The 24,934-nt window shown below is 40.4% G+C and overlaps 1 protein-coding gene across 9 annotated transcripts in view; it reads right to left on the bottom strand.

The window, feature by feature from the left end:
* Positions 1–24,934, bottom strand: part of LOC117531614 (rho GTPase-activating protein 44-like) — a 143,546-nt gene that overhangs the window by 11,281 nt on the left and 107,331 nt on the right. For all 9 annotated transcript variants that reach the window (XM_034194758.1, XM_034194763.1, XM_034194765.1 and 6 more), the window contains exons 2-16: positions 22,976–23,015; positions 22,296–22,415; positions 20,613–20,689; positions 19,973–20,084; positions 19,507–19,583; positions 17,534–17,651; positions 17,210–17,278; positions 17,047–17,128; positions 14,959–15,086; positions 14,101–14,212; positions 8,331–8,412; positions 5,797–5,877; positions 3,372–3,485; positions 3,005–3,096; positions 2,717–2,897 (exon numbers count right to left, since the gene is read on the bottom strand). In XM_034194758.1, the coding sequence (XP_034050649.1) occupies positions 2,717–2,897; positions 3,005–3,096; positions 3,372–3,485; positions 5,797–5,877; positions 8,331–8,412; positions 14,101–14,212; positions 14,959–15,086; positions 17,047–17,128; positions 17,210–17,278; positions 17,534–17,651; positions 19,507–19,583; positions 19,973–20,084; positions 20,613–20,689; positions 22,296–22,415; positions 22,976–23,015 (1,485 nt within the window). The remainder of the gene's footprint in view (positions 1–2,716; positions 2,898–3,004; positions 3,097–3,371; positions 3,486–5,796; positions 5,878–8,330; positions 8,413–14,100; positions 14,213–14,958; positions 15,087–17,046; positions 17,129–17,209; positions 17,279–17,533; positions 17,652–19,506; positions 19,584–19,972; positions 20,085–20,612; positions 20,690–22,295; positions 22,416–22,975; positions 23,016–24,934) is intronic.

Below are 24,934 nucleotides of genomic sequence, written 5' to 3'. Positions count from 1 at the left end.
CAGCCAGGTAAAGCCTGGGCGTCCAGTTGGTCTCCAACCACTGGGGTGTACCACGCCTCTTACCCAATGACTGCTAGGATATGCTCCAGTCCCCCATGACCATTAACTGGAATGAGTTTAGAAAATGGATGGATAGATAGATGTTGACATTATGTGGCATAATTCTATAGAGGTGCCCTGCGACAGACTGGCATCCTGTCCTGGGTGTACCCCACCTCGCGCTCTATGACTGCTGGGATAGGCTCCAGCCCCTCGCAACCCTTGATTGGACTAAGCGGTTGAAGATGAGTGGGTGTGTGTGAATTCTATAGAGGTGTCAATTATAGTGGCCAAACGTGAATGAACTCATAAAAAGCATCTGCATTAAATAAAAAAATATTAAAATGCTGCAATGCGATGAATTGTAACAAACTGGTGGGGCAAAGTCACCATTCAGTAACTCTCAAGTCATGAATCAGCAAGTCCCAAGTCAAGTCTCAAGTCATAATGACCACCAATTGTTTGCAAGCTGACTTGGGACTTGCAGATTGATGACTTGAAAATGACTGTGACTTTGTCCCACCTCTGGCAACAAAGTTAGATTTCAAGCGTGCACACACCTACATTTAAAAGCTGGTTTATGTGGGGAAGAAGGCAGACAAAAAAAAAAAAAAAAGGAATAGTTTGCACCGTATGTCATGCTTAGTTAGCAGGTTACAGGGTAACATATGTCACATGTCATAGAATCCAATGGACGCCGACACAGTTTGACCTATATTTCGGAGACCAAGCATTCAACACAGTCAAAACTATTCCATTTTATTAATCCTATTAGCTCAACCAATAATTAGCACCACTTTTACCAAAATTGGAGCAACTTACCTTTTCACCCCCATACAAACTTTAATTGTAATCCAATTACATTTGTTCTGCAAATCTGATTGGTTAATTGTGTGAGATTTCAGACTGTAAAATATGAAGTAGACCATGGAAAACTATTTGACCGTTTCAAATTTGAAATATAACTCCACGCCCTGACCCCGTTGCTGTGCAGGTGTTAATCATGGTGCTGTCAGCTGAGAGCGACAGAAAATGGCGGAGCAACACCGCAGAAATAAGTGGATTTTTTAACTGGATTGATTGATGGATTTAACTCAATGCAGCTGATGAGATGGAGAAATCTGTGGGTCTGCTCACAGATTTTCCAGTTTGGCATGAAGACACTGTTGTTACGTTAAGCTTCACCGACTGAATTACTTACAGAAAAATAAACCATGCAAACGATGGAATTGGATAGAATGGAAATAACCCTGTTGTGTCTGATGATTTGCGGACGTTCATGCTGGATTACAGTCGCAAATATCAGTTTACTGGCCGGTAAAACTCCTTTTTATCAGCTCCACTTACGCGTCGCCGGTAAAATTCAATTTGCGATTGTAAATTCCAGCATGTTCATCCGCATATCATCAGACACAACAGAGTTATTCCCTAATTGACCACTGTCACCATTCTTGCTGTTTTTACCACATAACTCCATAACATTCAGTCACGGATAGTTCAAACTATACCTTTTTGGAATCTTTGTGATCAGACAAATAATGTGGTATAGCTTTCAATATGATTGGAGCATCTCTTATTTTGACCCCTAAGTAATTCTTCAATTGACCCCTACCTGGCTGCCTTTTGAAAAGTCAAGTAGCCAATTGGGTTTTTCAAAAGAGTAATGTCTAAGGAGCATTTTGCTGGTGCTTCTATCACCATTTGCAGGATTGTTTCAGTTATCTGTTGCACTAACAGCCTTTAACATGGACGGATCACTCTACTGATGAGACCCAACAAGAATCAATGCAGATTTAACACGTGACTGGTGAGCAAGCTCACAAAATGAAATCCACCCCTGAATAGTGATCCAAGACTGTATTAAAGAGCCGAAAGGATAGGTTGTAATTGAAAAAAATACGTAATGTAATTGACAAATATGTCAAAATAAAATCAACAAAGTACAATTATCTCCCTGTCAAGACATTAGACCAGAGTTATTTTCCTTCATGCACATCTTCATTTAGTGTGCGGACTGACAGATGGACAGGGTGATTCCTATATATTCCCCCAAAATTATCTGGGCTGACTGTGGCCTCAGAGCTACAGCTCTTAGACAACCCACTGGGCTTGATAAGACTGGGGGGTATTAAAGAATTATAGAATGAAATGAGAAAGCGAAAGACTGGTTTTAAAGCAATCCTCCACAGATTCAGGATCATCATCATCTCTGTGCACTATTCCTTTGTCAAAATTATTATTTTTTTCTCCTTCCAACCCACTCACTAGGCTGCATTAAAATCTTATAGACAGGCATTGCAGATAAAGTGATAAGATGCTTTCTAACATATAGTGAAAATGACGATGATAGGGTTCACTTTATGACAACTGGTGAGAAGTTCTCGCTCTTACATTTCATGCACAGTGCTGTCAAAAAGTGGTTATATGGAAACTTTACCTGCCTGATAGCAGCTTCATTGTAAAAAAAAAAAAAAAACTGCCATGTCAAAGTTTCCTGAATTACTATTATAGAAGTGTCATAGCTCTACCCCAAACTAGCACTTGTACTTCAAACCAGTGTTTAAAATAAGTAGTACAGTCCTTTTTGGTGTAAGTTCATGCATCTTTGTGAAGCTTTTACAAGTAGTTTAGATGACTAAAACATAACCCACAAACAAAGAGAGAATAGTTCACGCACCCATCCTTCTTGTAGAACTCCAGCATCATGTTGTCCGTGGCGACGCTGAGGGGCCGTCGGCTCTGGTCATTCTGTTTTCGATCTGTCTGATCCATATCTGGAGATGGCATCAAACTGTAGTTGGCGTTGTGGTTGGTGTGGACGGGGCTGCCATAGTTTCCTGTCACGTTGAACTCAATTTCTAGCAAAAATGGAGGTGAAAAATGGGATGATATAATCTCATGATACTGTGGTAGAAAGTTGTAGTTCATCAACGATCTATTCTTTCTGAAACCTTACACTTCTTACCTCCAGGGAAGAACCAGTCTGCGTGCTGGATGATTGGTTCAATGATGCCAACGATTTGCAGAGAAACGGTCGTCATCATCTCTGTGATGTTACTGCAGATAAGAAATGAGACAATCTTTTTGTCATGGGTGAATTGCAAGAACCATGCTACTGTGACAAACCAATACAATTTAAACAGAATGAACACCCAGCTCTTTAACTCTGATTTACACAAATTATTTCTTTGTCATTCAGCGATACTGTAAGGTCAAAGGCCATTTGACCAATTAAAATGTGATAGGAGTTCCCATATATATATATATATATATATATATATTTCAAAGTGGGCTTTGACGTTGTTAAATTTCAGAATAAATTGCGGTCATACCCTTCATTGTGTGTCCACAGCAGGTTGGGTCCCAGCACAATAGCAATGTTTCCAGGGGTCATTTTATTCAAATCCTGGTATTCAGTCAGTTTGGAAAGGAATTTGATTAAATATCTGTCAAGGTAGAAACAAGAAGCAGGTTACTCAGTGAAAACGAGCTAATTAATGTCACTATAAGGGCACAATATGCGAGTAAACTGCTTCTTTCAGTGACTGAACAGAGGATCATATGTGAGGTGAACATACCATGCAAGGAAACACTTGAAAACCCGGTGTATCATTTATATATTTACAAGACAGACACTGCTGCTTTAGCCATCGGAAGCTAAGAGCTAAATAATGGTTTTGTTACAAATGCAAACTGCTTCTTTCAGCCACTGAACAGACGCATGTACAACGGAATTTAAATATAATTTAAACTTCTTCTTAAAAGAGCTGTCCTTGTTCCAACTAAGAATTCTTCCAAATATACAATAGTAATAATAAGTCCATCTTCACTGAAAAGTGTGGTCTTCCAGTAAAAAACACATTATGGTATTTCTTCAGAACAAAGAACTTTTTTGTTTGTTTTAACTTTCGTGATATTATTCTGGTGGTTCCTCTTATTCGATGTCTCCTTCCTGAAGTTAGGTTTCTTGGGACAGCTTTTGCACCACACCAAAACGTTGGGACAAAGATTGTCGGGCTGGGGGCAGAAGTGGGGCTGAGCTCGTGCCGTGGCTGGGGGAAAAGTGTGGTCTTCCAGTAAAAAACACATTATGGTATTTCTTCAGAACAAAGAACTTTTTTTGTTTAACTTTCGTGATATTATTCTGGTGGTTCCTCTTATTCGATGTCCCCTTCCTGAAGTTAGGTTTCTTGGGACAGATTTTGCACCACACCAAAACATTGGGACAAAGATTGTCGGGCTGGGGGCAGAAGTGTGGCTGAGCTCGTGCCGTGGCTGGGGGAAAAGTCACCACAATGTTCCCCTCTCCGCCAGCAGAAGGCATGGGCTGGCAAGCCCGCTTTGCAGGTGGTTTCTTCCTCTGGTTGGGCAATGGGCTCTTTTCGTGGATCTTCCCAGCAGTGAACCAGCTGGGACCCCGTTTTGTGATAAGAGAACAGACTGTTTTATTTGAGACTCTTCCAAGAGCAGCTGTTTGGGACTTTTCCTCTTCCTCGTTTTAATAATTAGCTGTGGATTATCACACAGACGTTTTGAGCCCAGTGCTGACCTCCTGTGGATTACTTTCTATGTGGAACATTTCCCAAAGTGACAGAATGGACCAATGCACGTACGGTAATTTCAGTTTTAAATCAACTCAAAGCACATTTATCTGTTTACTGTTCACGTTGTTACTCTGTTGTGAAAATGAACATCTGTTCGTTTGTGCTGTAAACAGTGCACACACAGACATGAATGGCTGTTCCTGTACATTGTTACGGTGCAGTTCTTTGTGTCATTAGACAGCACTCTTTGTTTGATTAAGGCATTCATTTTTATATTTGCTTGAAGTGAGCATGACTGCTAATGGTAACTGGAGCCCGACATGAGGAGAAGCTCATGTCATCATGATCGCTCTTATAAAGAATGCTTTAGGGTTGACCCGACTCGGTTTTAAACGCATGCTGAAAGTAACCAAGTCCTGTTATGAAGTGTCCACCTCTCTTGTTTTTACAACAAAAAGGCAGTTTAATAGTGTGTTTCTCATTTCAAGTGTCAAGAAAATTCTTGGTCGTGAATCATGACTTTTGTTTCCTGTATAAGTCACAGGACCTCTCAAACTAGTTAAAAAAAAGTCTTATACTCTGGAAAATACGGTAGTTTTTGGTCGTTATATTAAATTTTTAAATGGCATTTAGAGCACCTATAAGAAAACCTAGTAAACATGGTGACTTTTCAACACACTCAGCAGCAAGTTCCCATAATGCACACTGAGCTGCAACATATTATTAGTATGTTTTCTTCACAGGGGCTCCAAAGGACAAAATTGGTGTCTGGTGTGTTTGTCTGACTCTCACAAAGCAGTTAAACTGAATACTATTGAACTGAGTACACATCAGGCGGCTCACTGCAGCAAGCTGTGATAATCTCGACAGGTCTGACAGGTCTTCTTAAAGGAAGATCGTCTAAAAATACACCCTGTTTGTAAGATTCAACAATGACACTGACGTACTGCAGTCTTTTGGATTTCTCCCATGTCTCTTTCTGTCTCTCCTTTTCATGTCACCCCATTCTCATTTCTCATTTGATTATGAGACAAGTCATTCAACAAATATCCCAGGTTCACTAATAGAGCAACGACAGCTTTCTTGAAAGAAACAGTTCAGCAAATAGTGAAAGGCAGTTGAACTTGAAATCAAAAAGCAGTGTTTCACTGAAGAATGACAGGAAGGTAGAGATGAAGACAGTAAAGGGTGAATGACTGAAAAGTTAACCCACTTAAAATTGTTGCCATTGGCCAAGGGTAGTTTATCGCAGGCACTGAGGAGAGCCTGGAGTCTCTTCTCTTGGTCTTGAATGCTGCACAGTGAGACAAAAGAATTACATTTATACAGAGGCAGTGTAATGCATTTATTTATTTATTTTTTAGAACAGAAAATAAACCATGAATATGTGGAAAAAATTTTAAATAAAAGCAGAAAACACCTTATTCACATATGCACTTTGTGCCGTCTATTTATCCTTATATAATGACATCTTTAAATCCAATACAAGTAAACATTATAGAAAGAAGATCCAAACAGAACAAGTAACATTTCTGACTAAAGTTTATACGAATGGAGTCACACTGTTAGTAGTCGCCAAGCAGCAACCTTTGATGCTGAAAAAGCCAGCACGGCAGTGTCAAACATGCAGTTCCTTGAATGGCCAATTGAGGTTGGCTTCAACAGTGAGTCAACCTCCATAGAAACCCCTATTAAAACCTCCAACTTTATAGTAGAAATAAACGTTTACTGCTTTGTACAAAAACTATTTTCGTATCTATAGCTAGTTTCTCCATTCTTGATAACTGCACCAGATTTGTGAAATTTTATATAGTTCATCTGTTCAAAATTTTTTAAGCCAGAAAGTTATGAATTATTAGGGGTGTAGAGGCTTTGACTGACAGTTAGTGTGCCAGGATAAGGCCCTGCTCATACTGGCTGTTAGCTACTGTGAACTTGACTATTTATCCTTTCTGAGCATTTTGTTACAAATATCTGAGATAATATGGCTTGCTGTGTGGCTAATTATACTACAGGACCATCTAAGAAGTTGGTGCTCCAGTATTTCTGCTGACTGAAATTTTTATATTATTTAATTTGTATGTTAGCATTGTTAGCACTAATTAGCAGATATTGATAGCTTGGTGACCTTAGCTACAGTGATAGTGTCAAACTATAGAGGCAATATGCGGTCAGTGTGTTGAAAACCTACACCCAAGCAACCTGTTATAAGGTCTACAGTCCAGTCCACAAAAATATGCATTAATTATTTGTTCGAATTTATGTGACTTAGCCTGTTAGCCTTTATCTAGCTTGATAACTTCAAGATAGATGGACGTGTTCGGACTTTGTCTTGCCCAGGTAACACCAGTCTTGCCCATGCTCCACCGCTGTAACCATTTATTTGTTGGCTAAGATTTAGGTGGAGTCAGGCACCACCAAGATGGCAACATATGGAGCTGCTGATATGTATTTCAAACCCACTCTTCCAAAAACCTATTGGCTGTATCACAGAGGTTTGTCTAGTATATATACAGCCTAAAGCAGGCACAAATGTGCTGCTCTTAAGTCTGTAATTTTATCAGCGATCCATTTGCCATCTAAAACCCATCCTTTTCAATGAGAAATGTTGCACAAACGCCATGTCAAGCGGTGATGTGTGATGGGAGCGCATACCACCGCTTGACATCAAACCCACCGTGGTCAAAGTTCAACTCAATCCAACTTTCACTGCTGCACACTGACGTAAGTTTGCGCATCCTACAGAAACGAGGCATCAGGCCAAAACACAGATGACAGAGTGCAGAAATTTGTGCCAGAGGAACATCAGAACTGCTAATTCATACACAGTAGTTTTCTCAAGAAAAGCCTTCCTTTTATTTACTTCAAGATAAATTTCTGATTACTGTACATTTTGAAGTTAAAAACAGTTCTTCCATCAGAAAATTTGTCATTAAAATAGATTTGAGTAAAAAAAAAAAGAAACATTCTTTAGAAATCTTTGATTTTCATCTGTAAATTAAAACCAAAACTTATCTGTTGTTGTTTCAGATGAGATGATTTCTGGATTAACATAATAATGAATCTGGGACATTTATTTTTAGACAATTAAAATAGCATGAAAAGTAATTTGTACATTTTTAAGTCTGTTAGATTCATTTAGACATTTGTGTATTTCAATCAGAAAAAAGACACCATAAATAAATATAAATATTTATTATAAACACAACAGAAGATAACGTAACAATGACTGGTGTGTCTGTTAATTAGGATTTCTCAATGTGACATAAATCTTATTATGAAATCATTTTTTCAGCTCCACCCGGCCTCACTCCCAACAGTTGCTGAAAAAAGCTTCTCCCAGCAACCGTCAGTCATTTTTCTGCTTTTTGTTCCCAATGTTGTGGATATGACTCGCAAACTGAGTGTTTCGCTTTTTCCTGTCGTGAAGCCATGATGATGATTGTCAGCGTTGTTCATCGGACACTCGAAAAGCCAGATAATGATGTACAAAGTTTCCCCCACCTTTGCGCATCCAGACACATTGTTGCCGCGTCCACTTATTGCAAAAAAAACGCAAGCGAATGCGGTGAATGATCGCGCAGCCCGTGCTGTGTCAAAGGCCCTAAAGACATCTATTCAACCAGATGCATATCTGAAAGGGAAAATAAAGCCTATTTTTAAAGCAGGTGTTTGCATATAACATTTCTGGTAACATGTCTGAAAGGGTTTGTATTGTGTGTGGCATGATGCTGAAAAAATACAAACTTGGAAGCTTGGATCCATTCATTGTAGAGTTCAAAGGTCATTAGTGGCTCAGGTAGCTCCCGCAGGTAGGACTTCAAAGCACCTGTATTAAAAAAAAATGAAAGGATAAAAATGAAGATAAATGTCTGATTTGGCATAAACACAAACATATTTGCAATGTTCTGCATATATGATGTGCAGCAGATGATTGTGTATGCACGTGTGAGCAGTAGACATCAGCAGATGAAAGAACCAAGAGCAACCAGCTGTGAGTTAATTTGCACATTAGAGGCTCCCTACAACACTATCAATATATATGAAATACATATGACTGTAGAAACACCAAAGACCTGCGGTTGCTGCCATGTATTGTATGGGATTATCATAGTCTCAACTGCCACTCAAATGGCTATCTGCCACAGCGAGCAGTTCAAAATAAGCATGAGCGTTTAAGCTTGAATATTTTTTTCAACACATGGAGCACAGAAAATATAAACCATACCATTATTTAAAAAAAATGTTTCTGGTATAACGCTGCATGCGTGTCTGAGACTCATGTAAATTTCCAGTGCTGACAAGGAAGGTGATAGCTGACTGGGCTCCTCACTGTTTGGACTTGTCATCTTCTCTCTTTCTGGTCTGCTGCGTTTCACTCCCCAGGGATGAACAGGATGGAAAATTGCAGTCAGGACATCCATCACTTAGAAATGGTGTGGATGCTGTTGTTGTTCTGTCTGTGAATCTAAAGTGTGCCTGTGTCTGTATCACTGCACATACAAGTAAGTCCCACAAGCACCCATCTTAGCCAACTCCCACCCTGCCCCCCCACCGCTTGACCCCCTCACAAACAGTGTTGCCACAGTTACTTTGAAAAAGTAATCCAATTACTGATTACTCCTTGAAAAAGTAGCTTAGTTACTTTATTGATTACTCAATTGTAAAAGTAACTAAGTTAGATTACTAGTTACTTTTTTAGTTACTTTCCCCAGCTGTCGACAACAACCCTCTACCACCTCAACATGACAATGATACTTGTTTTGCCAAAACTCACTTTATAGTCACCCTTTCTTGACTTCAATGAAAATAAATACTTGTTTTATAAAAAGTAAAATAAAGACCTCTTTCTTGACCTCATATTTAACTGTTGACAGCACTGTGACAGTAAAACTTGCAATTTCTAACCTACATTGTTTATAAATATAACTATTAAATTCTTTCTAACATTTTCTTGTCAAAATTATTATTATTATAAGTAGTATTAGTAGTTGTAGTAAAAAAAGGCTTCAAAACTGGACTTTTAATCTAGGGGTGTTGTCCCATTCCATCTGGATTCGCCCCTGCTTTGGTGTTTGAGCACAAAGAATGGATAACATTTATTTATGCAGAAAACATGACCAGATTTACAGGTAAGAAAGTTTTATTGCTTTTCACATCATGTGGTCCTCAGAAAGAGAGTTTAGGTGCATTTGAGTGGAAAATTAGTGTTAGTTGTTGACGTGTCGCGGAGGATCAGCTGTTTTTAGCGAGCAGATCGAGCGGCTCAGCTCAGAATTCTAAATAAAGGAGAAAAAGCATAAAAATGTCTTTGTAAAGCTCAGTGCAGGTGTGCTGTTGTCACCGTGCTTTAAGAGGTGAGGACGAGTCGTAGCTGCTGCAGAAAACCACGGATGAAAAGCTCACAGCTCGCTTAAAGTGGGCAGTTCAGTCGAACCGCGACCCCCTGCCCACGGACCAAGTTTAATGCTGATATTGACCCACAATGCAAAAGTAATAGTAACACACAGTGACTTGGAGAAGTAACTTTAATCTGATTACTGATTTGGAAAGATTAACGCGTTAGATTACTCGTTACTAAAAAAAGTGGTTAGATTAGAGTAACGCGTTACTAAGTAACTGCTTTACCGGCATCACTGCTCACAAATTAGATCTGCTATCAGTGCTGTCCCACTTTATGACAGGACCATTACAGAGCAACCGGTGAACAGTATGCAACGTCAGTTCCCAATGACAACAGCCATGACAAAATAGTCTTGATGAATCCTGCAAAACTGCAATCAGAAGATAAAACAGCAGGACTTCTCCTCAGGCACGCCAAAAAACAGAATTGAATCCAGGGATGCATATTGGGAACTAAATGGCTATACCACTGAGCTACATGCTATAGTGGCATAACATTAAAAAGAAAAAAACAATTTGTGTCAAATCTGGAGAACAGAATGGATAAAAGAGATTAATTTAACAATGCATGATTCATGCATTCAACCAATAAAGTAGTTACAAAATTATGCAAAAATGATTGTGTTTTCCAGAATTCATACCGTTACATTTGGATTTGGATCCAAGTAAAGGAAGTTAGAACATGTGGAGTTTCGGCAGGCTCGTGTACCCTAATGGGTGCCCTTTTTCATTGTACTTATTCATTCCTGAAGGGTGAGGTGGATTTCGACCATGTTTATCTTCAGCCTTATGCTCAAGTGGGAAATAAAAAAAAAAAAATAAAAAAAATCAATATTCACTTTTTTTACCGAGTGCACCACTCCCCATTTTTGTTTCTTCCTTTTTAAATTGTATTTGATTAACTTACAAATGCATTTTATTGAGCAGAAAAAAAGGTTTTTGTAGTTCCTGAAGGATACAGACCAGGTTTTTCATTTGACAATAACATAATGTAGTCGTAAGCTCCAGTGAAGATGTGCAGCATGCCAACTCACAAAAAGAAAAAAGATCCATAAAAGCATCATAAAAGCTTGAAAGCTTTTTTGCTTTGAGGTCTATCATGGTTCTGAGTTAAAAGCATGATGGTCAGAGTAACAGAGCAATAAAAAAAAATTAAAAATCATTGTGTTGCAGCTGCAGCCTGCGAGGAGGATAAAGAATCTGCTTGACTCTTGTTGTCCTTATATTTAAAATTGATGACTCTGTATTTTGGGAAGACTTACTCTGTGAGCATTCTGTGCTAAAACAGCAAAAAAACAAAAAACAAATATAAAGCAGGAAGCTCTCATGTGGCTCATATATGAGGTCTAAAACATAAATGTCAAAAAGTTATGTTAAAACACAAACAAGAATTGCAAAGAAGGAAGAGTAGAGCTGCACTTGATCAGGTGCCACAGCTGCACTATTTGGTTTCATTAAGGGCCCCTTCACACATAGTGCGAATTTGGTCGAATTGTGCATGGAGTGCGCATGAAGCAGGAATCGTATGCAATACATGTAAAATCGTAGCTGCCTCTAACACCTCATACACCTGTTGCTACAACTATTTGCGCACACCAGCGGCTGAAAGACAAGGTGTGCGCTGTGAGAGCCCATCAAGCCCTCTTCGCGGCAATTCACACACAAACATCTAATACCGCTCATTTGGCACTTAGAAAATGTGTGGCCATTCACGCTATTAACACAACAGTCAGCAGACGATCACTGTCGAGCTGGATGTGAAATTTGTCTAAGTGCCCCACGAGTGTGGCTTTGCAAACAGACACAGTGACACGTTGGTGTGTGCGCTGAACTGACAGGGGGTGTGGCCACCCACAGGAGTGGCTGTGGAGATCTGTGGTTCTGGACGTCACGGCTGGGGAACACGTAACGTGTTTGGATGAACATGAACTAACAACTGCCCACTGTAAAGCGTATGTGTCTGCTTGCTGTCCTTACGGGGACATACATAAAAACATATATCGCTGTTACATTGGGCTGCAGTGAGCGCGCGCATGCCGCGCACATCGACAAGCTACCCCAGGTGATCCAAACCGTCAGATCATAATACGCAGCACGTGATCTGAATGTCACGCCACCCACCTGAGCTCTGTTCCACACGACGCGGTGTCTGTCCTGCAGCGCACTGTCCACAAGACACGTATCCGGCAGGACACATGCACGGGGCGGGATGGACACACCGCCAGCAGATGTGGACATGATGAGAGCGCCCTGCTTCATCATTCATGTCATTTGATGACTGTATGTCTGTGACCATGGGTCATCCATAGAGTAACAAATGGATCATATTTATATTGCCCACTTGATCAGTGGGATTCAATAAAATCCGGTGTTTTTATATGGTGTGTGGTTTCATTTTTTTTTAAAAATACGTCCATGTCCTTCTTGATATCAGGCATTTTCCTGCATCTTTCACAGGACAACGATGGTAGCTCAGTAATAAAGTTTATGATTGGCAATCAGAGCTTTTGGAAAGTGCAGGTTCGAATCCCATGGGGGGCATGCAATTTTTATTTTTTTGTTATTTTCACAGCAGCTGCGTGTTGTGGTTACACGTCGTGCAGGTGCTTGCACTGTGTTCCCGCGTGCACAAAACTGTCGCAGCATGTATTTATTTAATTTTTATTTATTTTTCTCCATATCTCGCGCTGTGTTCCCGCATGCGTGAACTGTTGCAGCGGCATCATGCACACCTGCCCATCGGGCGATGTTTTCGTGGTTCGCTCATATGAGCTGTTCCACCGTGAATCGCCCTGAGTTGTACTTATTTGTACTATGTGTGAAGGGGCCCTAAAATATCAATTTCAAGACTGACACTCCTGCTGTGCATAAAAGGTTGAGAGTGCTGATATCAGCAGCAGGAATGAGTAAAGAAACTGACTCGTCTGTGGACTGTACATGTACTGGACAAACCCTCTGTGACATCACCCATAGTTTTCTGAAGAGCCAGTTTGATGCTCAAATGAGGCTTTTCCAAATGTTGTCACCTTGGCAGTGCTCGACTTCACTTAACTCCCAGCCAAACCATAAAAGCGTAAAAAGGTGGAGCACAGAAATGACTGACAAATAAAGTCTAAAAATGCTCCCGTTATCAAAAATGCTCCTGTTATCAAATAACCTAAAGCTAACAGATAAACATTGGTTCAAGTGTTTCAGGTATATTTTTGTGGACTGTGAGATGGTTTTCATCACAGGTGGGTTGGATGCATTTTATATCCCTCACTCACACTGCCTCCGGTGTTACCGTTGCGGGGTAGGGATGCAGGACCCGCAGACAATCCAAGTCTTTAAAAAGATACAAACCTTTCTCAGTGGCCATGGAGCTCTGCGGCTGCGGTTACTGAAACCCTGCGGCGCTGCGGATTTTTCCGCAAGAAGTCTATCCTTGTGGACTGCCGGAGCGCTCCGCATCGAAACAGCGAGCGTGGTCTCTGGACCTGTTGCCGGAGTTGGCCGCAGTTCCACACAGCAGACAGGGGGGCAGTGTGAGTGGCCCGCTGCGGCGCTTACTGAGCCCGCAGACTCGGTAAGTGCATCCGAGGCAGTGAGAGCAAGGCCTTAAACATTATGACCAGTACACTGCCTCAGTAAAGGAAGTAACACCACTAAGTTCTTACTATAATAATATTAAAAATTCAATCAACAGAAATACCGTAGCACAGACATCTAAGACTTATTAGTACAATTAACTGCAATCAAGCGATAATATCTGCTCAGGACAGACACAATCCAGTCCACAGCAGCTAGCAACAGCTGCTAGCACCATATTCACCTCCTGTACAGTTGTCATGAAGGGGGGAACTAGCAATAGGAACCAAATCTTTTCATTTGTACTAGGCTGTCAACATGTTTATTTCTGTTGTAAAGTCTGGGATTTTAACATCTAAAGGTGACCGACTCACTTTGGGAGGTACATTTGAGAGGCCATTCAAGGAAATGCAGGGTTCAGCACTTGAATATTGGCTTCATTTTTCAACACCGGCGGTTCCTATTAACAAGTTTCATGTTTTGGATGAGGCTGCTGTGGCATAAATTAGGCTTGACAGGAAGGATACGAGTGCTGAGGAAACCTCACCTGCGATGGCGTGCGGGTCAGCAGAATACTCCTGAACATCTAATACCCCACAGTCTAAAGACGCCTTGAGCTTCTTCAACTTTGAGGCTGATGGAGCAATTCTGAATAAACCCTAAAACAAACACAACACATACCATAAACAGCAGCTAATCTTTAGAAATTACACTTTTCCAAAACATACTAAACTTTAAGTATTGTGCATATCACAAAGAGAAAATATGCAGGAGATGAATGCCTATAACTGATTATTCCATCAGTCAGAGGGTTCTGCAACACAAATGGCCAATCTATGTTTCCTTTAAAATGGACAAAGTTACTTTTCTCTCCTTCAGAATGGGCTGGATACAAACCAGTTCCATTATACCAGGATTTAATTAGATTATCAGTTTTGGATGTTGCTGAGCAATCTTCCGCTGCACAATGTCACAATACATTAATTACAATGTGCAAAGCAATGCCATATTAAATGTAATTAAAATGTAAATGGACTTAGTCATAGTGATTATATTTGACTTTAATCATAATTATTTGTCACAGCAGTGAGATTTCCACACTAAACTCTTATTCCATGCAGAGAAATGAAGAATAAACAGTTTTTAAGTGAACAACCCACTAGTCCGATAACACAAATTATTTGGAGCCTTTCTTAACACCCCACATTATTTAAACAAGGATCAAACAGGGATTATTTGTTCCAGTCATTAGGTTTTTCTAGTCCCCCTTAGCAGTTTCGACAGACTTTGTCCTAGTGATGACCTCTACAACATTTCTCAAACGTAAATTTGATTGTTGTCCCTGTATGTGTCATTTAAAAGCAGCCAAGATGGACCAGTATTTGTGTTTGTGGTAGAGTCTGACCTCCTCTTGCATGCCACACTCCAGCAGCATGGTGACACACGCCTCGATGGGAAAGGCAATATCTCTCCCACTGAGCGCTAAGTGCTCCTCTAATGGTTTCCCATAGCACGGTTTCTCCACCCAGGACTCTGTCAAACACATACACAAACAAGATACAGAGGCGTGTCTACTTTCAGGATGCCTTGACTGTCCTTTGAATAATAATGGTCAGTACATCACGGAATGTCATTATGATACAAAAATGAAATATGCTGCACATAAAGTGGCAGACAGCACCAACATTTGTCTGACTTCATAAGTGTAGCTATACTGATTTATGTGCAATCACAGATTACAACATCCTCTCAATGTGGCATATTTGCACAATTGTTGATATTATGGCGCATTACAATAAGCCTTTATTTGACAGAATTGGTTTCACTGTCAAGGGGAAATAGCAGACGTGCTCATCGTTAGATGATAAAAACAAACAAACAAACCATGTGGTAGTCATGACAATGACATCTCATTATGTTTTGTGCTTGATGTGCAATGTGTACCCAGAAGAAGGGATCCAGAATATAGAGACTTGTGACACTAATGGCACTCTTCTATAGTTTTTAGATTTTCCACTGAAGCTTTGTGTGACTATACAAAATTAATTTCAGGTCAGGTTAGGTCTGGGAGCATCCGTTGATGGTGCTACATCCATCACAAGGAACCACCACGGAACCACCCCCAGGCCTGGAAAGTGACAACCTAGCAACCAGTTCATCCATCCATTTTCAATACCCACTGACTCCAATTAAGGGTCATGGCGGTGCTGTAGCCTATCCCAGTAGTCATAGAGCAAGAGACAAGGTACACCCTGGAGAGGACGCCAATCTATCACAGGGCCACATATAGACAAACAAACACATTCACACCTGTTGTCAATTTAATGATTCCAATCCACCTAGCATGCATGTCTTTGTATGTGGGAGGACCCGGCGCACCCGGACAGAACTCACGTAAGCACGGGGAAAACATGCAAATTCCACACAGAAAGGCCCCAGGTAGGAATCAATCCCACAACCTTCTTGCTGTGAGGCAACAGTGCTAACCACTAAGCCACTGTGCTGCCCGCAACTAGTTCAGTCACATGAAGTGTGGAAGTCACCTTGACCTTCTCCATTTTCTGGTGTCCCAGACATTGTGGCATCCGCATGCCGAATCATGCCCACAGAAACACGCCACATGGCCAAAATGTCACAGCTGACGATTCCTCACAGCGCATATGCTTCTCCTCATATGAGTCTCACCAAGTAACCGCTCATTTGACAGAAAGTCATTCCAGCAGTACTCAAAGATCCTCTGCAGTGACTTCATACCAAAGAGATCCAGTTGTTGCCTGAGGTCACTGGATAGTGTCCAAGTCTCACAACCATACAATAAGACAAGACGCACCAGGACACAAAACACTTGGACTTTTGTTTTCATGCAAAGTTATCAGCATCCCCAAACCCCTCTGTCCAGCCACCTCGTGACACCAGGCATCTCAATGTTAAAGGCCAAGGACCCAGAGACATGAATGTCAATGTCAATATAAGTGAACTTCAACATGGTCACCATATGCAGAGTCCAAGAAATCACTGAAAGCCCAGCACTTAGCCTTGTTTCAAGACAATCGCAAACCAAGACACTCCAAATCCTGTAAGAATAATAAAAGCTTAATAACAAACTAAATAAGCAAAACTTTCAAGTCCATTTTTTGCACACAAATAAATAATTACAAGTATTCTGTGCTGTCACCTGTTGTTTCTGAGAATACTGCGACATCAAACGAGCATGAATGTGCTTCACTCTAAAGCTACCTTGAGACTTGCACAAATTTGATCCCCGCACTGGCACGTAATTTGTCGTGCCAATGCATGTCATTTATGATGGTATGCTTGAAAGTGTGAAGCCTGGTCTGCGCATTATTCATGTTATGTCTATGCATAAGTTACGCACTTTTCACGCAGAATTTGCCTCAAACATTTTTTGTAATCGAATTATTCATGTTACTAATTGTTTCAGCCCTACACAGAAGTGTGGTTTGTTCATGTGTCACCGTCCCACACTACTCACCCTGATGAGCTCTGATCTGGGGCAGAATACTCTGAAGCAGCTCCAATGACTTCCTGTGGTATTCTGCCTGAATTTCTATCAGCTGAGCACAGACATAAAGAGAGTGAGGGCTGAGGAGGTGTGGTTAATTTTCCCACGCTCATGTATAAGATACGATACTTACTGTCTGGAAGTAGCTTGCATAGTCAAGTTCTTTGGCCACAAAACTGTACATGTCTGCTGATAATTGATCCTGATGAAAAAAGTAGATCCAAACAACAGAACATTAAAAAAAACATGTTTTAAAGATGTTTGAGTGGTTGTGACCCATGTGTACGTAAGACTGTGATTTTTAAATGAAAGGCAAAAGTATTTTTGTTAATAACAGTAATACATATTCAGCACCATAACTACTGTTTTTAAGAACTGCTGAACAAACATCTCTTGATCATACTATATAGGACTGTGCATGCAGCTGATATTTATTGAGAGCAAAGGTGCTACTGACTCGACAGATCTCCATCCTGTTGGCTGCCTCCTCCATCTCTTCCCTGAGGTGGTCGGCCTTGGCTCCTGTTGGCTGCAAGTTGCTGGACAGTCCTGAAGACTTAGTAGACTGGTAATACCTAAGGCCAGAAAATTCCCTTTAGAAAATGGTTCTTGAATATCACAAATGGTGAAAAGTAAGCTCAATCAAGCAGTCATTATATCAGTAAGACGGACCACATTGATGAAAAAGAATAGAGGCATGTAGTGAAGGATGCAGAATGACTTAAGGAGCCAGACTACAAGCATTTCACTTATAATTAAAATATTTCTGCCCATCAGTCTCAGACATATTATGTGTAGGCATGTCTGGCCAAGCAGTTAGTGCACTTGCTTCCAGTGCATGCGTGCAGTTCAAACCTTACTCCTGCCACATTTCTCCAAGTAATGTGGAGATACATCAAATAGGGCATCCCGTGTCAAACTTGTGCCAAATCAACAAGCAGATCTACCTTGGATCTGCTGTGGCGACCATGAGTGAAAATGAGGGAGCAGCCAAAGAGACTTACTACTCACAGACATATGCAATCAATGTGAACACACCTCTATCCTATCATTAAATGGTAAAAGTCATTTCAAAAGTAAAAGTTTTGGTCCTGGTACATGTGTCTGATCTCAAAGCCACATTAAGTACCCTATTTTCTGGACTATAAGTCACAGTTTTGTTTGTTTGTTTGGAAGGTCCTGTAACTTATGTTTCAAAGTGACTTGTATATGAAAAATACTGCATTATCATCTGTGGCCATAAGATGGCATTGTCTGTATACTGAACTCAATGAGGCAGTGCGATTCCAACTCCGGACCATAAAGTGGCAGTCATGCATCATTAGGCTGGATGCTAACAGTCATAAAACAAAGAAATGAGAAGGGCATCCTGAGTCTTAGAGAAGCAGAGAAATGAATACATCATGCTTTGAAACTGAAGAACCACACCCTTGAATAAACAGAGGGAATAAACTTCATATTGTCTTGAATAAATAGAGGTAATGATCTTCATATTACTCCACACGCCATCTATTTACACTTTCTGGGACAACCAGAACAACACCAAGGATGACAGCTAGACTAAGGTAAGGCTAACTATAATGTTTTAAAAATATATGAGTTTTGCAATATTTAATTACACTTAATGAGGTAAACGTGCACAGGTTTAGTGGTGACAAGAAGCACTTCACACTTGACTTCTTTGTGCTTTGAACAGCTATATTAATTAGCCCATTAGCTTCTGTTCACTAACAAGGGCTTTGTATCATTGTACAAATAATGAATGTTTATGAATGCAATGAAAAGAATATTGGCATGAGTTGGAAGGTGGGGCATTCTATTCAATGAGGTGCCCGCCGAGAAAAAATGTTTAATTCAATCGGAATAATTTCACTAGAGATGTAGACAGAACAATATCAGTCATTTCAGAAATTTGGATTTGGAAATAATACTGTGACTTGTTGCAAGTGCTAAAAACCCAGATAATAATAATACTAATAATAATGATAATGGCAGATACAAAAATTGACCTGCAGAAAGGACCTTCATGTTATTGAATGAACACTGTGCAAACCTGCACAAAGGTGGCGAGTGTTAATCCTTCACATAACATGTCTGAAAATTAATCAGTGAACTGGGCTGTTAAGATTGACTTCCAAATTTAGCAGAATGTGTCAAAGGCTCAGTTATGAGCTGTCTGGTCTTGAGAACAGCACTGTGCAACAAGATGTAAAAATGACCAATTTAAGGAAAACAAAAGAATGGAAGAGGTCAAAGCGAGGATTTGCTACCAAAACGGAATGCAGCGTGAGAATCCAAACAGATAACGGCGGCAACGTCAATGTGTGCAATCAAATCCCTGCGACATTCAGGTTTCAAATCCAGTCGATTCACAGGGGAAAGTGTCTCTGGGCCTGGAGCCGAGGCACTTTCTCACAATAACACACTTACCGTGTGCGTGCAGAGTCCATATCCAGGACCAGTTTTGCTAAGTGTTTCCGTTGTTTCTGGATATTTGGGATTTCCACCTGCGAGGACAAAGCAGATGGTTCCACTTACAGTCATCTATTGTGTCAAAGAGTGAGAGAAACAGACACACAATGAGTGTTGTCAGAGGTTTTACACCTGTTTTGGGCAAATTTACAAGATTTGTTTTTGTCATGACTTACTGCATCATTAATGGAATTAATCAGAATTTACACATAGGTTGGTGTATCCAGGATGTATGGAGAAAGCAGTGAGTGCCAATTAACAGTTTGTGTTATGTGCTTCTCTTAATTCTTGAACTAATTTATACCCAAGCTGCAGAAACTAAAGATCAAAGCATATCAGTGTGAAGTAAAGTTTGGGGCTGTTGTCTTATCTAATTTGACAGCATAGTTGCTTATTGAATTGAAGTAGACAACGATGCGTGTACCTCTGCGAGGTCGTACAGAGGCTCGATCACGTCTCTCTCCATGGTGAGCTCGAACACAATCAGCTCATGAGCAAGTCTGTCCTGCGTCTCGCCGCAGAGCTTCAGCATCTTCCTGCACCAGCCAACAGAAAACAGAAAGGTAATGACCAAAAAGTAACTTTTTTTTAGGTTTCTAAATAAGAAATATTTTTGCGAGTTTATTATAAATCTGTGATGAACTTCAAGTACCAAACTTGTGAATTAAGATAGCACGCCAATACAATACAGCAGGTGTGCCCAAGTTTGGTCCTCAAGATCTACATTCCTGACACTCTTAGTTATCTCCCTGCTCCAAAACACCTGAATCCAATGAAAGGCTCATTAAAAGCCTGCTAACGAGTCTTTCATTTGATTCAGATTTAAAGGTAAGTTATAATTATGATTGGATGAAGTTTGGGCTGTGGCGTAAGTACATGCACTCTAATGTGCAAAGTTCCAGCTTGTATTTATGCCATCTGTGTATTTCTGGACAGAGAGGCATCTGCTCTGACTTACAAAGTGGCAAAAACATCTTCCATGTCAGTGCTTTCAGAAAAACAAACGATGCCAAAGTTGCATATAATCAATACTTGCAGCACAGTGTGTGTCTGTGTGCACTCACCCAAGTAGAGACTCGTCCCCAAGCACGGCTGCTCCCTCTACCATACATTGTGCAAGTGTTGTGAGGGGAAGCTTTTTCTGAACAGAAGCAGAAACAGACATTCCATCAGCCATCACTGTCAGCTGGATAAACTAAAGCTGCACTGCTGGTGCATATGTGCAGTACCTGTCTTTATTTTTCCAGGTCTGATGCGTGGCTACCGACTGAAGTAAACATAGCCATAGCAATGTATTGTAATAGCTATTTTTTCTAGCAATAAAATCTACTTACAATGTTAACATAGTGTGCCAGGGCTCCATTCTTCAGGGCAGGGCTGTCACAACAGTACATGCCAACTTAATGTTTGGAGAAAAGAATTTTGTTCCATTCATGGATGGAACAAACTGATGTCGTGATCAAATGAATGTATTTATACTGCGAAATTATAATATACAAAATGTGTCAGGCCTCTGTCCTGGTGTTCAACTCTAAACCTTTGTCAAGGTTTTGTCGTGTTGATTTTAAAGTCTTTTAGGTCATGGTGATGGAGCCCTCTCTTAAAGGTGGATAAGGTCACATTTCTATCTGATGCCTACAACTTCATCAGTTCCTTAGTTGTGATCCTGAGGTTCTGTTGGACCTTTACAACAAAGGTTTGCTCATTCATGGGTGTTTATTTGGGCATTCTTCCGCAGTGATGTGAAGTTTATATGGTCTTGTGCTTCTTATGTGTTTGTAATTTTATTGCTGGTGTAGTATTTGTCACTCTGGGGGAGGAGGAGTAACAGGAAGACAGAGGACGGGAAGGGGAGGAACAGTAGTAGTCCGTAAACCAGTAGCGAGCAGTATTTCTGGTATTTATATTTGTGTATTTATATTTATATTTGCAAATTGCTTTTTACTTTCACTTTTGATACTCTATGTGCTTCTTACCCTGTGTGCTGCTATACAATGCTGCTGGAATCTCAGTTTCCTTGAGGGGGTCTTCCCAAGGGATTAATGAAGTTCTGTCTAATCTTATTTCATCTAATCTATTTTAGGGGGATACCATACCAAATGTAGTGACTTTGCTCCCTGTGATGTTGCACATGACATGAAGGAGGAACACTACCACATGAAACAAAGCAGTACTGTTTGACCCTTAAACTGAATTCTGGGAAATTTAATTTGCCAATGTGTGATGGCATCTCATCACTGTATTTTAACCCATGTGGGTCAAACTCATTAGTTGCTTTCAGAGAAGGATAATAGAAGATTCTGAGTCTTTATTTGAATATTTGGGAACAAAATAATAGTGTTGCTGAATAAAATCCCTTTCGTGAATTAATGGCAAAAAAACAACAACATTTAAAAGAGACGACACCTTAAAAATTAGTTCCATAAGTAGGGATGGGGCTGGTTTTTTGCCTGTAAAACAGGGGTGGCCAAGTTCGGTCCTTGAGAGCCACATTCCTGACATTCTTAGTTGTCTCCCTGCTCCAACACACCTGAATCCAATGAAAGGCTCATTAAAAGTCTGCTAATGAGTCTTTCATTGGATTCAGGTGTGTTGGAGCAGGGAGACAACTAAGAGTGTCAGGAATGTGGCTCTTGAGGACCGAACTTGGCCACCCCTGCTGTAAAACCAGCCTGTGCCTTTTGAGCATAACAAGTCAAACAGTGGTTTAGATCAGATTATCCCAAACAGCAGAGTGGGATTCTCACCGATGGTGATCTGACAGATTTCTTTTCCACATCCATGCCCTGCTGGCCCTGCAGACAGGCGGTCAACTTTTTATGTGTGCTGTGAGAAACCTGCTTGACCAGCTCCAAACGCTTCTCCACCTGTCAAAGATACACATACGACAAAATTGAGCAAACTGCACATTCCAACTCATGCGAATAACAGGACCAGGACAGTTTCACTGACAGTTAGAAACATGCACATGCAGATTCTCAGATCCTTAAGCAATGGTACAAGTCCTTGTACAATTCCTGTTAAGAAATACTGGTTTTGCAGGTATCTGTGGGAAAACACTGACAGTGAAAGAAAGTCTTAGCTGACAAGTATTATCTCTTCGTGAAATGCCTGTTATTTCATTTTTAAAGCAACTCAGAACTATGTCACTGCTATGGACAGCTTCATTAATCAGAACAATCACAAACGCTGCACCCCATGTCAATCGTCAGGGATGGGCGGCCCTCATCTCACCATTGATGTGCCACTTTAGCTCTTAATATCTTTGCCAAAAGGCTCTTCAAAAAGCCCTTTGAAAAAGTCATTTTGCACTATGCACCAATAATGATTTCTCCAGAGAGGCAGCAAACATAATTCAGGCAGATTCTAAGTGGAGGGAGCGGGTAAAACACACATGCAAACAGACGTGATGCAGCTTCATTAGTACCTGCAGCAGATCTTCACTTAATACTTCTGTCTTTTCAGCCCTAGAAGGAAAGAGAATAACGAGAGTGTTAGGATGGAGGGGAGAATTGCTAAATTACATGACTTGCTGTTACAGTGGGAAACAGGCAGCACACAGTCATACTGTACTGCTCAGTCAGTGTAATTACAGCATTAATTGGGGAGCTAATCAACAGACAGGAATGTTTATTTTGCCATTTCTACTGGTGCTGAAAAGGTGGAACATTTTCATCAAGTCACACCTGCAGACTGAAAAGTTTGCAGAATGCAGCACTTCTTGTAGGAATAAACACGGCACAGACTTGACCTTTATCTTTATAGCAATAAAGATGGAACATAAAGAGGTTTTACACAAACACTGCAGTGCCAACCAAAGGCAGAAAACATGACGTGCAAAAGCGCCAAATGACAGGATGTCTTCTCCCAAACAGAACAGGCTGTCAGACTGTTGATTTTATCAAATGACAGTGTAAAATGGCAAAATAATAATAGAAAAAAGAACCTTTAAAGTTGGTTGATAAGGTCATAGAACTACAGGGATTCCTGCAAGATGCAAAGATACAACCTCCAAATCAGAAAAAGTTGGGACAACATGGAAAATGCTAATTTAAAATGCATCATCCTCACATTTACATTGATTTTATTTCTTTGTAGGCATCATAAACCCAAGATAATTGATGTTTTGTGTGGCCAAATATACTTCATTTGTTAATGTACATACATTCCTGTATTTAAGGCCTGCAACACATAAAAAAAAAAAAAATGAGACAGAGGTAATTTATTATAAATATAAGGATTAAATAATCACATTCATAGCCAGTTTTCTTTGGACAAGTCAGGAGATGGATACATAAACATTTTCAAGTCACTGAATGTGTCTTGGACTTAATTTCCATCAATCATTAAGAAATACAAACAACATGGACTGCATGATAAATCTGGGTCAAGTAGGCAGTTCTCATAACTCATAACGTGATTGACCATGTTCAAAGGAGACCAAAGAGAGAAGCCACCAAGACACCCACAACAGCTCTGAAGTAATTATAGGCTTCTGCAGATGTGAGTGGGGAAACTGGGACATGGCGGAACATTTGCCTGTTGCATCCCCATTCACAGCTTCATGCTGAAGTGGTGCAGAGAAGGATCTAGGTTTAGGTTTCCCATGCGTCTTCGGGCAAACTGCATCTGAAAATTCACATGATCCTGGGAGATGTGATATCTGGAGCATCAGCTTCTGATCGGGCATGCTTTGGAAAAATGGTCCCAGTAAGGATACAGACAAAGAGCGACTCAAATAAGACCCTTCACAATTGTCACAAATATGGATAGTCAGTTTGCCTATATTAGAGAAAATGGGGGAGCTCGCAGATGGCCTGGGCAGTGAACAACAGGCAAAAGCCCACATGAACTGACACAGAAATCAACAATTTGAAATAAATCAAGGTGAACATTACTAAAGCCAAGCCTACAACTAAACAATCAAAGGGTAATGATATCATACAAGATGCCTCATATGTATTCACCGAACAGAAATGTTCTCCTAGAAGGTCAGAGAATATTACACCAACATTTTTATCTGATACTGCCATCGATCCAGTTTTCTGTGCAGATGCGTAAAGTCAAGCGACAAATTACATGAAAAAATCAGAATATAATGTTTTAGTACTGTGCTGGGCTACCAACACGTTTTATGTTGAACAAAGTTTTTACAAATCTGGAAGTCTAGTGGAGGTCTGAACACCACAAAGACAGCCCATCATCTGTTATTTTGATCACAGTGGGTAAGAGCACTGTTTATCGTGTTGGTCCAAAATGTGTAATGACATGTGGCTCACAGCATTTTCATATTCTAATCATTCAGGAAGCGCATATCCAGTGGAACAAAGTTAACCTCACTAACTAATCATCTGTTATCTGTTAATAAAACGTCAATTTTTTTTCA

This window comes from Thalassophryne amazonica, chromosome 18 (genome assembly GCF_902500255.1).
Source record: "Thalassophryne amazonica chromosome 18, fThaAma1.1, whole genome shotgun sequence".
Lineage (NCBI taxonomy): Eukaryota > Metazoa > Chordata > Actinopteri > Batrachoidiformes > Batrachoididae > Thalassophryne > Thalassophryne amazonica.
This window is presented reverse-complemented; position numbering and strand designations above follow the sequence as displayed.